General features: G+C 35.0%; 1 protein-coding gene across 1 annotated transcript in view; it reads left to right on the forward strand.

Annotated features, from left to right (window-relative positions):
• LOC142612123 (phytyl ester synthase 2, chloroplastic-like) overlaps window positions 1-16,487 on the forward strand; it is a 30,441-nt gene extending 13,954 nt beyond the window's left edge. The window contains exons 2-14 of the mRNA XM_075784248.1: window positions 2,558-2,609; window positions 2,844-2,899; window positions 3,172-3,330; window positions 3,793-3,897; window positions 5,891-5,997; window positions 6,334-6,455; window positions 7,170-7,278; window positions 7,762-7,892; window positions 9,893-10,268; window positions 14,487-14,600; window positions 15,167-15,252; window positions 15,374-15,483; window positions 16,214-16,487. Coding sequence (XP_075640363.1) covers window positions 2,558-2,609; window positions 2,844-2,899; window positions 3,172-3,330; window positions 3,793-3,897; window positions 5,891-5,997; window positions 6,334-6,455; window positions 7,170-7,278; window positions 7,762-7,892; window positions 9,893-10,268; window positions 14,487-14,600; window positions 15,167-15,252; window positions 15,374-15,483; window positions 16,214-16,404 — 1,718 coding nt within the window. The 3' untranslated portion in view covers window positions 16,405-16,487. The remainder of the gene's footprint in view (window positions 1-2,557; window positions 2,610-2,843; window positions 2,900-3,171; window positions 3,331-3,792; window positions 3,898-5,890; window positions 5,998-6,333; window positions 6,456-7,169; window positions 7,279-7,761; window positions 7,893-9,892; window positions 10,269-14,486; window positions 14,601-15,166; window positions 15,253-15,373; window positions 15,484-16,213) is intronic.

The following is a 16,487-nucleotide window of genomic DNA, read 5'->3' on the forward strand; positions in this document are numbered from 1 at the left end:
ACCTGGCGTCCCTTCTCGGGTAGGGCAGTGTAAGCCGTCATGCCAATTGCCCGAGATGACAAGGTAATCTTCATCCATCCCTTTACTTGAATCGGGTAAGCAAGAGATCAACCTAATGGAGGGGAATCTACATTTCATGTAATATTTAGTCCTATCCCCTTTTTGGCAGTTGTACACCCAATTTACATCTTGCCATGTCAAATTGGTCCCCATCCTTCGGTTAAGTGCGTCTACGCATCCTAAAATTCTAAGGACGTTTGGGGAACACTGCGAGGGGGTAAGCCTATAGTTTATTAAAAAATCCCTGGTTACTCTACCCATAGGAATTTCCATGCCCCCCTCGATAAACGCAATCATGGGAATCAAAACGGATTCAGGTGGGCGAGATACGAGTGGAATCTCTTCTTCCTCACAATACATGATGTCTACGTCATCGGGGATCCTATATCGGTTTTTAAAGGCAGCCTTTGCCTCGTCTGTGTTAACTAGCTTAGCATACCTACCCATTAATCCCCGTGACAAAAGGAGAAAAGCACGCAAATAGAAAGAAGCAAAAGGAAAATGAACACACCTCTAAAGATCGCTTAAAATTGGTCCTCGGGAGCTCACTCTTCTTTTAATACTTCAAAATGCCAAAATGAATTGCATCCAGCTTGAAGGTTTGCTTTTATAGGGGTGAGAAAGTAGAAGTAATGAGGTAAAAATAAGGGCGGTAACTTTCCCGCTCATAACTGGAAGCGAAATCTAAGCCGTACATTACCCATCCAGCCGTAGAACGTGCGCGGGAAAAGAAACGCCAGACTCCATAAATGCTCCATCGTGGGATACGAGGCGCCAGACGCGGGTCATGGGGCAGTGAAAAGACGTCTGTACGTGTGAAAACAAAGGGACAGGTAAGAAGCGTGTAGGCGAAGTTAAAACTTAGTTATTAATTTATGGTTAATAACTCAAGTGTTAAAGGGGCTGTTGTGAGGTGCCGAGGACCCAGGAGCCTGAGGACCCGAGGACCCGAGGAAGGGAAGGCTAACACGTAGCAAGCAAGAGGATATAAAGGAATAAGGAACTTCACCTGACAATACCCGAAGATGAGGTGGCACGGACACTGATGACATAAGGGACATATTGCAAATATCTGAATGTGGCAGGATAACCTATAAGATTGCATTAAATGTCTGGCACCAACCTTTCTGGCCGCATTAATTAGAAAATACCAACTTTGTCTGTTGCATTAATGTAGATATGACCTGAACAGTATGTAACGCAGAGTAAGAGCTTTGTTCTGTTACCGACAGACAGGTGTCGGGGGGAAAAGCTTGATAGATGGCAAGGTGTAAGGCTGAGATAAGAGGAATGAATGATATAAATAGGGGCTGGAAGATATGGAAGGGGGACCTTTGTTGTTAAACCCTCTCTACCAAATGTATTGTATTTGGACCTTTAGTAAATAAACGAACAGCAAAGTCTTTAAGCTGATTTTATGCGTTTTTGGTCCTTACAGTACCAATTAACACTTTGTTTTGATCGCATTTTCTTTTGGTATATCACAAAAGAGAAATGCTATGGATATTTACGATTTTTACTACATGAACTTAAAAATTGATGCGACACTAATCACCAAAATACATTTCAAACATTTATTTATTAAATGGTTGAAGTTCAAGAATCACATATATTGTGATTTGTGACATCACTTATAATTTGTTGTGAAATTACTGTATATGTGGAAAAAAAAAAAACTAGTATTTAATCTATTGGACTTATTTTCTGTTGACTTGCATTTTGTGATAGAAAATGTCATCCTTAAACATAAGAAAACTGACTCCAAAAGAATTTTTTTCCATTTTGTTCATTACCATATTTCTCTTATATTAAACTATGTATGCTAAGGTCATATAAAAATGATATATATGATTTAATCTAACGAAAATTAATTGATTTTTATACATTTTATGATGAGTAACGCTATGTTCAAAATATTTTTACAATAATTTCACCGGAAATTATAAGTGGCAAATTGTTACCAATTCTAATCTAGGCCCACCATTGAAATTATTTTGGGTAAACTATGTATTTGATTCCTATTCTTTACACTATATTTTAATTTGATCCTTAACATTTCAATTGTGTCAATTTAGTCTATGACCTTTCGGTGCAGTGTCAATTTAGTACCGAAAATTGCTAACATAGCTAACGGCCAAAGTAAAAAATTAGTTTCTAAAAATGTGGCAATAAACTAATTTTTTATTTTAGTTGTTTGCTATGTCAACAATTTTTATCTAATAGATAATGGTAGAGAGTAAAGATTAAATTGACACGGTACTAAAAGGTTAGGGACCAAACTAATTGTATTTTCTGTTAAAGATTTTAAACTTTAAGCTTTTTAGCAGCTCCTTAAAACAGTGCCAGGCTCACTTTCGTATGCATCTCAAATTTATTATTAAGCTTTGTATCCATATCAAGTTTATTGTTACTATTATTGTTATTATTATTACTACCTTCGTCTTCTAGACGAAGGATAGTACTCACTGTATACTATTTTTACTTTGGAACTTTACAGGCATTCTTAGCGTCGGCCTTGGACTCATTAAGAATCATCGTAGAATTGGAAAGTAAGTATTCACCCTGATTTGAATTCTATGAACAATGAGTACCATCATTTTTTCTTTGAGTTATCAAATAGAAGTAATGGAGAATTTGAAAGCTACTTGTCATACACAGAATTCTCCACTAGCCATCAAGAGAGAAATATAAAGACATAGAAGAAAGAAAGAATGGCTACAAGCTAATAATTTATAATTATATGACACTGCCTAATTTATGAGTTTTTTCCCCTTTGGATGTAGGATTTTTGAGATATGGTGCTTGCACATTCCTGTCATGGATCGAACACCATTTACAGGTCCTCTCTCTCTCTCTCTTTACTACCTTTTGTTACTGCATGCAATATACTTGAGAGTCTGTGTATCATTGGTGATAAATAGTGTAGCAATAACTGTCACATCAACTGTTGCTCTGGTCTGAGGTTTAAGGTACTCATATTGAGATCAAAACATAGTGCCTGAGCTGTCCTATGGGAATTCTAATGGCGTATCATGAAGAGATTGGTTGAGAATAAAACCAACCTTTCTTTTCTTATTTTGAATCTAATTACCGTAAATTTTCATGGTTTAGACCTGGTGAAGCAGGTGGAAAAAACTATTCGATCAGAGAACGACCGTTCACCCAACAGACCTATATATCTTGTTGGAGAATCTTTTGGAGGATGCCTTGCTCTGGCTGTAGCAGCTTCTAATCCTGATATTGATCTTGTGCTAATTTTGGCTAACCCAAGTAAGAATTTAGTCTCTTTGAAACAACCATTGCTTTCAGCTTTAGCTTTTCCCCCCATAAAATGAGTAACTCTGCTGGTAGAATAAAGAGTTATGACTATAGAGAGGTCTTTTTAAAAAAAAATGCTCTTTCGAATCGCTTTTTCGAGAAATACGAGACATCTAAGTCATACAAATAAAGAGCTGTCCATATACTGATAAGGGATGTATGGATTCTCGAGAAGAGAGGAGCCGTGGTGGTCCCCCCCGGACCGCCCGGATCCCACGATTGAATAGAAAGTTGGATCTACATTGGATCTCACCTGAATCGCCCCATCTATCCTCCTGAGGAGAAGTTTGGTTTCAAACCCCGGTTCGAAGTCACTTCAACACTCAAGAATATTAGCTTCTTAGTAGATGACATTCACTTGTTTTTTTTTTTTGTTTTTTATTTTATATTGCCTAATTAATGTTCTTTTCACAGCTACGTCTATTAGCCGATCTCAACTACAGCCATTAATGACATTATTGGAATTCATTCCCGACCAACTCCCTTTTAGCCCTCCTAACATGTTGAGTCTGATGACAGGTTTGCTTTTCCTGTTTCCTCTTTTTTTTTCCTAGTTGCTTGAAATACATATTTTTTTCCATTTGGAGCTAACATAGCCTACAAACCTGTTCATATTCATTGAATGGTATCGTATTAACACGTGATACGTAAATTTTGTGTCAGGAAAATGAATTTAACACGTGATATTACATATAAGATTCACCACTAAAATAAGGGTTTACATTTTTTTTTTCTTTACAAATCAGATAAAAAGAAATAATTATAGACTCAGGTTATTGGGTTTGGGAGACTGGGAGCAACATCCAAATCTGCAAGCCATGTGTGTTTGTGGCTTGATTTCCACCGATGTGGAGATTTGTGAACCATGGCTCGATTCTCAGCACTAGGGCGCAGCCTGTAGGGGGGGAATAAAGCCTGTTTTCAGTTGGATATGTAGTAAGCCATGTGATGGAAAAGGATTCCTACCCTTCTTGGTTGTAGGAACTTGTGTGGCCAATTGAAAGGCTCTCGTCTTAAAAGATTTCTTCTCGCTTTGGGATTAGAAACTTGTGTGATCAAAAGTGTTGTGGAAAAGAGCCTCCCAAATCTCTCCAACACAATATGGATTGTGAAAATTTATTATGGATTTGAGAAAGAGATTAATTGGAATGAATAAAATGTTGGAAAAAACACAACCACACACATGAGAGAACACCAAAGATTTAGATGGTTCAGCATTGGGCCTATATTCACAGGTAGCGATAAGGAGAAAATTTTACTAGCAAATATGGATGTTACAAAGGTAGTATAGAGAGGTACTTTTTTAAAACCCAAACCCCAAATACACCCAATGAGCTCATTTTCACAAATAACAAAGAATAGAGAAGTTTCTTTTACCTACCCTATTTGCTGCACTGCACAACCTCTCCAAACAATTAAGGGGTTCTCATATAGCTAACTAGACTTCGGCATGTGGCATCCTGAAACCACTCAAACACAAATAATTAATTGTTTTCGAGTATGAAGAGAACACAAAGCTGTAGCTAACTGACATAATAAGTATTCTATTCGAGCCATGTCACAACTCACAAGTCTCCACCTTGGGTTAACTTTGATCATGCCTCAGAAACGAAAACTCTCTGTTGCCTCCATCAAAGCCCCTAAAACTGCTGAAAGTCTATACAATAGCTAGATGAAGACTGCTGATAACTTGATTATGTCGAAGTCGTTCAAATCATACTTGGAATTTCAGCTTGTAGTGACCAACATTTGACTCTGGAAACATTCTTAGTTATCCTCGCACAACTGTGACCATTGGGAGATGATTATAATTTGTTGAGTTTGCTGATTGATCTTAGGTGATTGACCATGTGATGCCAAGATAAAAGAGGCATAATGTGATTCTGTTATATAGGTTTCAGTTTGTTGCATTTCTATTTTCAAATGAACATATTGAAACCGAAATAAGAAATCCAAATTCTTTTATTTGCGATATATTCTAGGTCTCTTTTATTTTCTCCAGTCCTTTCTCCCTTGGTGTACAAACTTATAACAGATTTCTAGGTTGTCAACTTCTAACCCCAAATCATTTATCCACGTCCCCATTTCGATGTAAATGGAGATGTTTGCCTGCTTTTTGTTCCCATATCACTTAACTGAATGAAGGTGTAGAGGGCCGGCTGACAAAACTGTCGGAATTCTGGGACTGAACTTCTTTTCTTTTAAAATTGGAGAGCATGTAATATATGGTCTATCAGTCTGTTGCATTTCTATTTTTAAATGAACGTATTGAAACTGAAATAAGAAAACCAAATTCTTTTCTAATTGAAACTGCTATTCAGGAACTGATTTAGTGTATCTCTTTTCCATATCCAAAGCATGGTGAAAATTATTAATGCTGAGAAATGTACAATTTGCAAATTAAGGACTCAATACCCACATACATCCATAAATAAATAAATGTGTATTATATATGTAGTTATATATATTATACATAAATCTCCTTGCTGTCAGTAATTTTTCATCCATCTAGGTCAACCTTTGAGGACGGCAATAGAGAGTGTGGTGAAGGGACTTCCTCTGCAACAAACAGTTGGAGAGCTATCACAGGATCTAGATGCAATTTCATCTTACCTTTCTGTAAGGTTCAACTTTAGAACATTCATAGACTAGCGTTATATTAAAGTTTGAATGTTATTTAACTATTGTCTAGAAGAGATTGAAACTCCTATGAGACTAAATATATTTCATCATTGAATATATCAAGGACTGTTAAAAGAATATATTGTGATACTCTTCACTTACATGCCTAGATTAGATGCCCTCATCTGGGCCATCTGAAATTGTAATTGCTTTGGCTAAGTTTAATATCACTTGCAATTCTATGTGACTTTAAAATATTAACTACTGACTTCTGTGGGGAGTTCACACGAGATAGCTGGCATGTCCTTAATCCTTTGATGAATGGATTCACAGGTTCTGGCTGATATCTTACCCAGAGAAACACTTCGCTGGAAGCTGCAGATGCTTAAATCAGGTTCAGCAGTCTCCAATTCACGCCTGCATGCTGTAAAAGCTCAAACGCTGATACTTTCCAGGTTCTTATTCTATTCTATAAGAAAACCCAGTTCAATACTTATTTTGGAAACCAAATCTCCTGTTATTTGTTTTTCTTTTTTTACTACTTGATCCAAACCCCCCCCCCCCCCCCCCCCCCCAAAAAAAAAAAAAAAAAAAACCTACTTCAATAACAAAGTAAACAAACATATGTTTAGCAAAGAAAGGAAACTCTTTCTTTGCCTGTGGTTAAGCTGTGGTATTGACAGTGATTCCCCAACATCACAGAACAGAATGTGAAATATGATGAGAGAGAATGCAACGAAGTCAACACTCCTCAACACTGAAAGAACAAAGTCCCATCTGACTGAGTCAAAAACTTTATTCAACATTTAGTTAGGTCATTTAGAAAATTCACTCCTCAAATAGTGTATTAGTAGTAACTGGTCTTCTTGTAGTCATTTCTTCATAGAATTAAGTGAAGCCTATCAAAACAAGTTTTCTTTAGACGATGGGTGCCCCAGTCATTTGGAGATCATATATCTTGTGTAAATGGCATATGCATCTTCTAAGTATAGGCTACAAGTTTCCACAAACTCTTTTCCAGTGGAATAAGCAGTTTTTGTTGTTCAACTTGTTTTCCTCTTCTATTATAAAGGCATTGTTGTGCAATGTATACTTGTTGTGCTTTTCTTGTTTTGATCTTGTGGTACATTCAAGGATAATTGGGTGGAGTTCATTGTGTGTTGTTTTAGTGGAAGGGATCAGTTGCTACCTAGTCAAGAAGAAGGTGAAAGACTATGTCATGCGCTTCCAAAATGTGAGATTCGTAAGTTCAATAACAGTGGTCATTTCCTCTTGTTGGTAGGATTCTCTCTCTCTCTCTCTCTCTCTCTCTCTCTCTCTCGTGTGTGCACGTATAAAATAGAATTTATAACTTGCCTTGTTATTTTGGCGTAGTCAATGACTTGGAAACACACAAAAATTAGATATGAATTTTGAGTAAGTCTAGAATGCTCTCCTTACAATTCGAAATAATAAGGTTTCTTTTATGCAAACAGAAGATGAGAAAAAAAGAGAGGGCGGGGGTATTCATATCTGAAAATGTATGTTTGATGTATGTTTTATGCCTGATTATCATGTATCAGCATTTGTGTGAACAAGACATAAAACTACTGTTTTTAAACAGATCCTTTAACCTTATATTATGTGCAAAATTACTGAATTTTTCATATAAATAAATACATTATATAGTTCTCAAATAATAATATTATGAGTTTCAGATATATCACATGAATCTTGGATTATTTTTATGATTCATTTTGAAGTACTGCCCATGTTTGGCAGGAAGATGGTATTGATTTGGTAACTATCATCAAGGGTGCTAGCTTCTATCGCCGTGGAAAATACCTCGACTATGTTTCGGACTACATGCTACCAACCCCTACTGAGTTCAAAAAAGTAGCGGAAGACAACAAGTAAGTCATATTTTCTACCAGATACTTTCTGAAATAACACGTTAAAATTCTTGGTACTTGACCAGTCCATCCATAGCTTATATATGGGTATGGGGTGTGTCAGTTCGTGTCTGGGAAGCACAGGTTCGCCGCACCTGTGTCGGATGCTTGGGGACGCGGCGTGTGGCCTGGATGTAGCTGCACGCACGTCCCCTACGGATTTTTTTTTTTTTTACCACCGGCAGTTTCTGTCCTTCTCTCCTTATCTTTTCTCTCTTTAGTAGTGTGTTACAGATATGCTAGTGCCCATGAGTATGCTTAATAAACCATACAAGTAAGTGCATAAATGTTTTATATAAAAAATTTTAAAACTAAAAAGTTTTATTATATAAAGAGTAATGTTATAACTTATAAGCACAATATTTTCGCAACAATTTTGATTTCTTGATTGAAAAAAAAAAATGTTGATTTCTTTTCTTATTTTAATAATTAAAAAAAACTGTTGATTGCTTTTTATTTTTTTGATAAGTTTTACTTTTGATTGAAAGAAAAAATGTTGATTGCTTTTTTCTTTTGTTGATTTATCCTGTAATGGTTATGTATTCACTTTTTCATTAATTATTACTCTTAAATTGACATATATTTACCATTACATGAAAAAAAAAAAAAAAAAAACTTAGCAATATAATGAAAATAAAAATAAAAATATATTTAATAATTAATTAATAAACGTATCCCGCCGCACTCATGTCCTACTTTTTCAAAAATTGCCCTGTTGCCGCACCACACTCGTAGGTGCTTCTGTTCGTGTCAGCCGGTCAGCCAGAGATAACGGTTTGTATTATCTTGTCTGCTAAAAACATTAAAACTTATCATAGAACAATATGCATATGAAACTAGATAAAAAGGTGGCTAACAGAATAGAGAGATATGATTGCTTTAAACTTTCATTGCATCTGTGCGATTAGATTGGAGAATGCCTTTGAAAGTGGACTATATATCTTATAGCATACTGCACTGATCAATATGCATAAACTTCAGAATGCTTACACCAAACCTGGCAAACCTCTAGTGTTTTCTTTAGTTTAAGCAAATGCTTTAGATGCTTCAGGGTATGTTTGGTTGGGATGATTTTAGGGAGGATGGAAAAAAAAAATGGAAAATATGAGAGAAAATGAGTAGGAAGGGTGTTTGGTTGAAAGGGAGAGGGAGAGAAAAATGGTACAGTCCGGTTGTTTTCTCTCCAAGCTCACTAAAACTCAATCTTCTCAAAACGACAAGAAAATAAGAGTGAAAGCGGGGCTCAAAATTTTGGACTAAAATGCCCATGCCTCCAACGTGACAAAGTTTTTTTTTTTTTTTTTTTTTTTGTCCCTGCCAACGTTGACAACCTATATGTTGTTTTTAATTTTTTTTTATGCCTTATTTGTTTCCTCTTTTTTTTCACCAGTTTTGGTTTTTTAGGCCTCCTTTTTTTTTTTTTTCTTGGTTTTTTAGAAAACAATTTTAAGCTCTTAAATTTCTTGTGTTCTTTTTAAAAAAAAAAAAATTGCTTATTCATATATATATATAAAGTGTTATCTTTTTGTTTATCTTACGGGGACATGTAAGTAAATTTATAATTTTTTTTATTTTCTAATTTTTTTTGACCAAATAAAAAAGTTTTTCATTCTTCTACCTTTCTACTCTCAATCAAACACAAATGAGGAAAATTAAAATCTTTTCTATCCTCTCGTTTTTTATCCTCTGAACCAAACAGACCGTTAATGCTTAGTTTGTAATGGGAGTGCTAGTTGGTAGTTTTGTTTGCTCTCTGGTTTCAGCGTTGTAAAGTCTGTAAGCGTGTAGACTTTCTGTCTTGTTTGTTATATGAATCTACCAAACTCTTCACAAAAAAAAAACTGACAAACCTGGAGACATCTTTTTTTTTTTTTTTAAATTTATTTATAGAGTTTTCTGATTGATTCGGTGTGGTAAAACACATTTTGGGCATTACTGTCTCACACTTTTGACGTTCACAGATGGATTAGTGCTTTTACTAGCCCTGTTATGCTCTCAACTTTAGAGGATGGGAAGATTGTGAGGGGCCTTGCTGGAATACCTTCAGAGGGTCCAGTCTTGCTAGTAGGCTATCACATGTTACTGGGATTTGAATTGGTTCCCTTGATAGCCAATATTTTTCGGGAAAGAAATATCCTAGTGAGGGGGATAGCACATCCAATGTTGTTTATGAAAAAAGGCAATATACAGGAAACGTTTCTTGATGTGTCACAATATGACACATTCAGAATTATGGGGGCAGTTCCTGTCTCAGCATCTAACTTATTCAAGCTTCTGTCTTCCAAGTCCCATGTCCTGCTGTATCCAGGAGGCGTGCGTGAGGCTTCTCATCGGAAGGTAACATTTTACCTTGATTTACTTTTATTATACACACAAGAAGGTTAAATCATGTTTTTTTCTTCCCTTTCTAGTTTACTTCTTTTTTGGTGAATAAAAGTTCAGTAACATGGCTTCAGAAGTAATATGAATTTTCCTCTTTCAATTGGCTGCAACTCTGGCTGGTTGGGTTGGGAAGCGGTTACCGTTGCTCAACCCCTGCGATGACACCTTTGGCCCACAGCACAACCTAGCCTCACCATGTCCCTGGTCAACTCTGCTTGAGTTGGAAGTTGGAACCAGTTGAGTCAGGTGGTTTCATGTTGACCAAAGCAATATGTCACGACCCAAATCTATAGAATATGAATTTGGATGCATGACTAACTTGTTGATCTTGCATATTTTCATAAACATAATTAATTTCAAAATTAAGTAAAACTCCGAATAAATTATATTCTTAATAAACTGCTTACAATCTCTAAACATCCATAATTGGAAATAATCTCCAATTATTATAAAGACTAAAGCGAAATAAAGATAAATAAGGCTCCAATCATCCCAAACTCTACCTTGCACTATACAAAGCGATCCAAAGGTATTGTTTCCCAACTAAACTTTAATCTGAAAATTGTAATTGATAAGGTGTGTCACACATCTAGTAAGCAATTATACACAATACACAACAAATGAACAGAATAGAAGCAAAGCATGAGTATTTTAATTTCACAAATCCACTCAAATGATACCAAACATAGTTTTCCAAAACATATAATGAACCACTTAACACATTTGTAATTGAATACCACAATTATTGGAAAATACATACAAATAATTTATCAGAGCAGAGTGTCACATACACATCACATATTCTCATATACAATCCTGTGAGCGGATATCAACATCTAACCCTTGCTGGTGAGAGTTCAACACTTATTCTCACATATAACCCTCTAAACGTGCTTACACATATATCTGATTAATTTTAAAAACATATAATGAGTCACATATCACAAAAGCAAAGTTTATACAAAAATAGAATAATTTACTTATTAGTAACAATCATTCCAAATACGAAGGCATATTGAAGATCACAATATCAAATTGAACATAAATAAGAGGATGCTTGACTCTCTTAAGGAATAAATAGGGACAGGGTAGTTTATATAAATATTTTACAATTCTTAAGTAACCCAAAAAAACTCAATTTGCGAAAAGAAACTGTAAGTGCACAATTGCACCTGGACCCCAAAGACAACTACGGGCTCAGGCCCAATAAGCCTTAAACAATCAAATTTGTAGAGTGTGGGCTTGAAATCTAGGTTAGAGGTACTGAGAACTTGATAACAGGCTAAGAGTTACAAACAGTTGTAAATAACAAATAATAATTGGTGATAGGCCTCCTCGGACATAAGCCGAGGACTATTTCTGTATTATTTCTCTTTCTTTCTTAAAAGTTATAATTCTTAATTTCTTTCTTAGTTACAGACCGCCCCTTTTCTTTGGCGTTCATCCTCCTTAAATACTTATTTTCCTGATACTTTATCCACGTGTTGCTCCAACCCCCTCCCTCCTAGATATTTATTTTCTTAGTGCCTTTGAATAGTGACCAGAAGTTTCAGTTTTACTGTTCAGGGGTCACTTCCCCATTAATGCGGCCAGGGAGGTAGGTGCAGAGTCTTTAATGTAGAGGTGGCAGTCTTTGCTTTTGGTATTTTTTTAACACCGGTGTACCTCGAAGGTTCACGGTTTCTCCCTTTTAACCAACAGTCTTTCCGGAATATTGCCTTGACCTTCATAGTGAAGCTCCGAGTTCTCCTGGGTCTATCCGAGGAGAAACTTACCCTCGGATGTGTCCTCGGACCCTCGGCGTATGAGCCGATTCGCAGTACTAACAAATTCCTAGCCCAAGAGCAGGTCGGCCCTCCTTGCTACAGTCCAAAGGCCCATATGCCCACTTGGATTTTTTTACTCCCCACAGAAACGTTTTAAATACCATTTGGAAAGTCGGAATACGAATTTGAAATCAAATGGTTTTAAACAAAAACAAGAACCTTTTTAGAAAACTTATGTTGAAACTCAATTCTTTTCTAAATATAATTTAGTTTAGAAATCATCTTTCAAACAAGATGCAGATGTTCAAAACGTTATTTAAAAATCGAAATTTCTCTTTAAAACATTATATAAAAGTCGAAGTTTCTCTTTCAATGATGTAAAAATGCTATTGATAAACTTAAGAAAACGTATGCTTGAAAACATAACTTTTGAAAACTTTTGACTTCTAAGGACCTAATCAACAAAACTTGTGCATATTATGTATAATTACATATCTCTCTTGCTAATATATCTGAACACAGCCAAACACTTCAATCTTTCGTGTGCTCTAAACAAAAGAATGCTTTCAATCAGTAAGCATGAAATCTCATCATTGAAACCTACTAACTAAACTCATTTTCTTTCCTACTGTCCTACAAAACTAAGGTATGGAAACTACTTTCGTATACACCATTGAATTAATCAATTTAATATTCCTTATTAAGGTCCCTCCGCAACAATATTACCCCAAAAGCTAATCTATAATACTAAAGTTCAAACGAACTTCTATAGCCACAGTTGATATTCTAGGCCACCACTTGATATTTAGGTCCTCAACCAATCATAGAATAATTAAGTTGTAAAAGTCATTCTCATACATGTTTTGCGGTTTAGAATCTATAAATTGATCCAAGTTCACCAATTAAAAGGTATACATAAGTAACTGCCAAATTCATAATATTGTGAAACCCAACATCAATCCTCTTAAACTGTACACCACCAGTAATCAATGTTACTACAACATATGTAGTACGAACAGGCCTAGTTGTATATATAAACCCCACAACTGGTGATCAAGGCTTAATATTAAATCAAAAACCCATAAAGGACTCTTAAGTGAGAGACAAATTACCTTGCTACAAACAAAGTTTGCCTCTAATCCTTAATCCTTTTAATGTAGCCTCTAGCCTCTAGCGTCTTTCTCTTTCTCTAACTCTTTTTCTTTCCTTTTTCTTTTATGATTCACTCGTATAAAGAAGAGACCCAACAGCTTAAATATGCTTCCAAGACTTTTTATTTCTAATCAACCTCAATTTAAGGTTTATCGGCTTAGATAGGCTATTAAGGTTTAGTGGTTTAGATAGGCTGGAACTCCAAAGGATTCCGATAACTCTTAAACTTCTTATCCAAATAGGTTTTATTCTCTTAACTTTTCCCTAACTGAAAAGAATGAAAAATCCCTAATTGTGAAAAGAATGAAAACTAAAGGTTTTATATTCATAACCCACAAAGTAACCCTCCACTTTACATCTTCCTTTATATTTTAAACTGTCACCCAAAATTGTATGCTCTAAAACTTTAGTTCTCTCACATATTTTGTAGCATCACATAATCGTCTCCTCCTGTCTTACTGTGCTCGCGTATAGCACCTTAACTCTATAATAATAATATTAATGACAGTGATGATCATAAAAATTGGGGTATTACACAATATATATACAATTCACAATTTTAATAATAAAAAAATGTCAAGATTAAAACAAGGAAAGAATATGAAGTATTCTTAAAACTAGGCAAATCAATTCCTGATATCTATTATGTCATTGATCATACACATATAACCCATACAATTTCATGCTTTTTAAAATATGACTTATAACTTAAGCTTAGCCCTTCCTGAGTTCTGGTAGTGTTCTCAATCGAGGCTCAATCCAAGCTAGGAAAAAACAAAATTTGTCAATTTACTGGTTGGGTTCTGCTTGATTTGCTTCCACCACCTCAACTTGCAGTCCAAGATATTCTAATACTTGGCTTGCCTTTTCAAGTAAAATTAGAACAGAAGGTAGTGAATTAATGGATGGTTCACAAACCTTTGGATGAGTTAATTACAATGCTTTGGTTATTTTTGAATTTATAGCTTATTACTGAAAATTAAATCCCCTTCAACCTTAATGCTTATTATTAAAATACTCAAGAAATTTACATTCTAAGGTGAAATGCTAGATGATCTCATCATGCAAAATGTTGCCTTCTCTCCCTCCAGGCTCCGGTGTGATTTATACAATTATATGCATTGACATGTGCAGACATGGTTACTCTTTTTCGAATGTATTGATTGTGTGCATTTCATTTCAACATAAATGAGATGTGTTTTTTAGAATATACAACTTTAATAGTTTTGAAATGCTTGGTTTTTTGTACTTTCAGGGTGAAGAATACGAGTTGATGTGGCCAGAACAGTCAGAGTTTGTCAGGATGGCTGCAAGATTTGGAGCCAAAATCATACCTTTTGGTGCTGTTGGAGAAGATGATATAAGTGAAGTAAGCTAAGAACTTCACTTTGTAACATTTTTTTCATCAATTATTAATTTCCATTCTATGCATATCTTCACATCTGCATGCAGCACAGAATTGTAGTTTATAGCTGGCTAAGCTGCTAGTTGAATACCACTTGCACGAGTCATCACTTGATGCCTTATTTCTTCCAAATTTTCTTAAATCTAAACGTTGAAATCTGGATCTATATTCATAGTCTTATTAATTTATCTTAATTCACAATTCTACATGTATGTGCTTATCCTTGTTTGATAATGTTACTTGTATTATATGGAGAGAACCATAATTGCTGAACAAAGGGTTTCTCCCTATAATTTTCTATGTAAATTAAGGTGAACTTTTTTATCAGTGTCCCTGTACACAATGAAATAGGGATGTTCATTTGAGAACGGTATGACATGCTAATTGCTTTGAAGAAAAGTTTAAACTTGACATATCTACATTACTGCAATTTGCTGTTTCTGTCTTGTTTATATTTAGATTCACTTTTTTTGTGACTGGGTTTTTCTGGTTTTCTCACTAATGAATAAATGGTTTCTTTCAACTGATAGCTAGTTTTTGATTATGATGACCAAATGAAGATTCCTTACTTGAAGAATCAAATAGAGAAGTTAACAAATGCGGCTGTAAACTTAAGGTATATTAAGTTCCTCTGGCATTGACTTCCATTGGATCTTTTCTTTCCATAAATTTGGTCTTTTATTTTGCCCTTTTCTTCCTGTTACTTATTTTAATTTTACCATGATCTTGAATTGTAGGACTGATGCTACTGGGGAGGTGGCAAACCAAGATTTACATTTTCCAGGAATTCTACCGAAATTTCCTGGTCGGTTTTATTATTACTTCGGCAAACCCATTGAAACAGAAGGTATGATTATTAGTTAGATGACCAATATCTTTGAATGTCTGATGCTAGTAATAAAGTGTACTGTATCAAGTTTAGCCTAAAACAAGAATTTAAAAATAAAAATAAAAATTTAAGGCCTCTTTAAAATGAAAGTGAACCTTTAAAAAAAATGGCTTTATGATATTGCGGTGCATCTAATTGGGACTGATGGCCACCTTACATATCCCCTATATTGGAAACAAATTCAATTGGTAGATCATCATGCAAAATACCCAAATCATTAGAAGCAGGCTAAGAAGAATAATTTCAAGCAACATTCATCTAGTTGTTATCATATCTATCCATGCCATTCTCTTATTTACTAAGGGAATTATGTTCAAACCTGCATTGATATGGCATCTCAGTATGGTCATTTATATGATTATAGCTTATCATTTCCAACTGAAAAACATGAAACATGTGTTCTTATGAAGCCAGATATACAATATAGTAGAGGGTGTTTGTTATGCAGGGCCACATTAGCAAATAAACATTGTAGGTGCTGTAAGTCAACCTCATTCTTCAATTTGTCTGTATCTTACCCGAATCTTAGGACCTTTGTAACCTGTGCCTCTGCTTGAGCGGTAGTCATTGGAAGTTTGAGCTTTAATAGGTTGAATTTTTTATGCAAGTTTTTGTTTTTTTGTTTTTCTTTATGAGGTAAGTAAGATGCAAGTAATTGTTAACCTTAATTTTTAATCATGTTCTGAAGGTTTGAAGCAGGAATTAAAAGACAGGGACAAAGCTCATGAATTATATTTACAAGTCAAGTCTGAGGTTAGAAGATGCCTTGCATATTTGAAGGAAAAAAGAGAAAGCGATCCTTACAGAAATTTATTGTCACGGTTAATTTACCAGGCCACACATAGCTTTACATCTGAAATTCCCACCTTTAAACTTTGAATTTTTTAGTGAATATGAAAAGAACAATATATACAAAGAATGAAGAGACATCATTGAAGGGGTAGCACTAAAAAGTGACCAAT

Source organism: Castanea sativa, chromosome 1 (assembly GCF_040712315.1).
Source record: "Castanea sativa cultivar Marrone di Chiusa Pesio chromosome 1, ASM4071231v1".
NCBI lineage: Eukaryota > Viridiplantae > Streptophyta > Magnoliopsida > Fagales > Fagaceae > Castanea > Castanea sativa.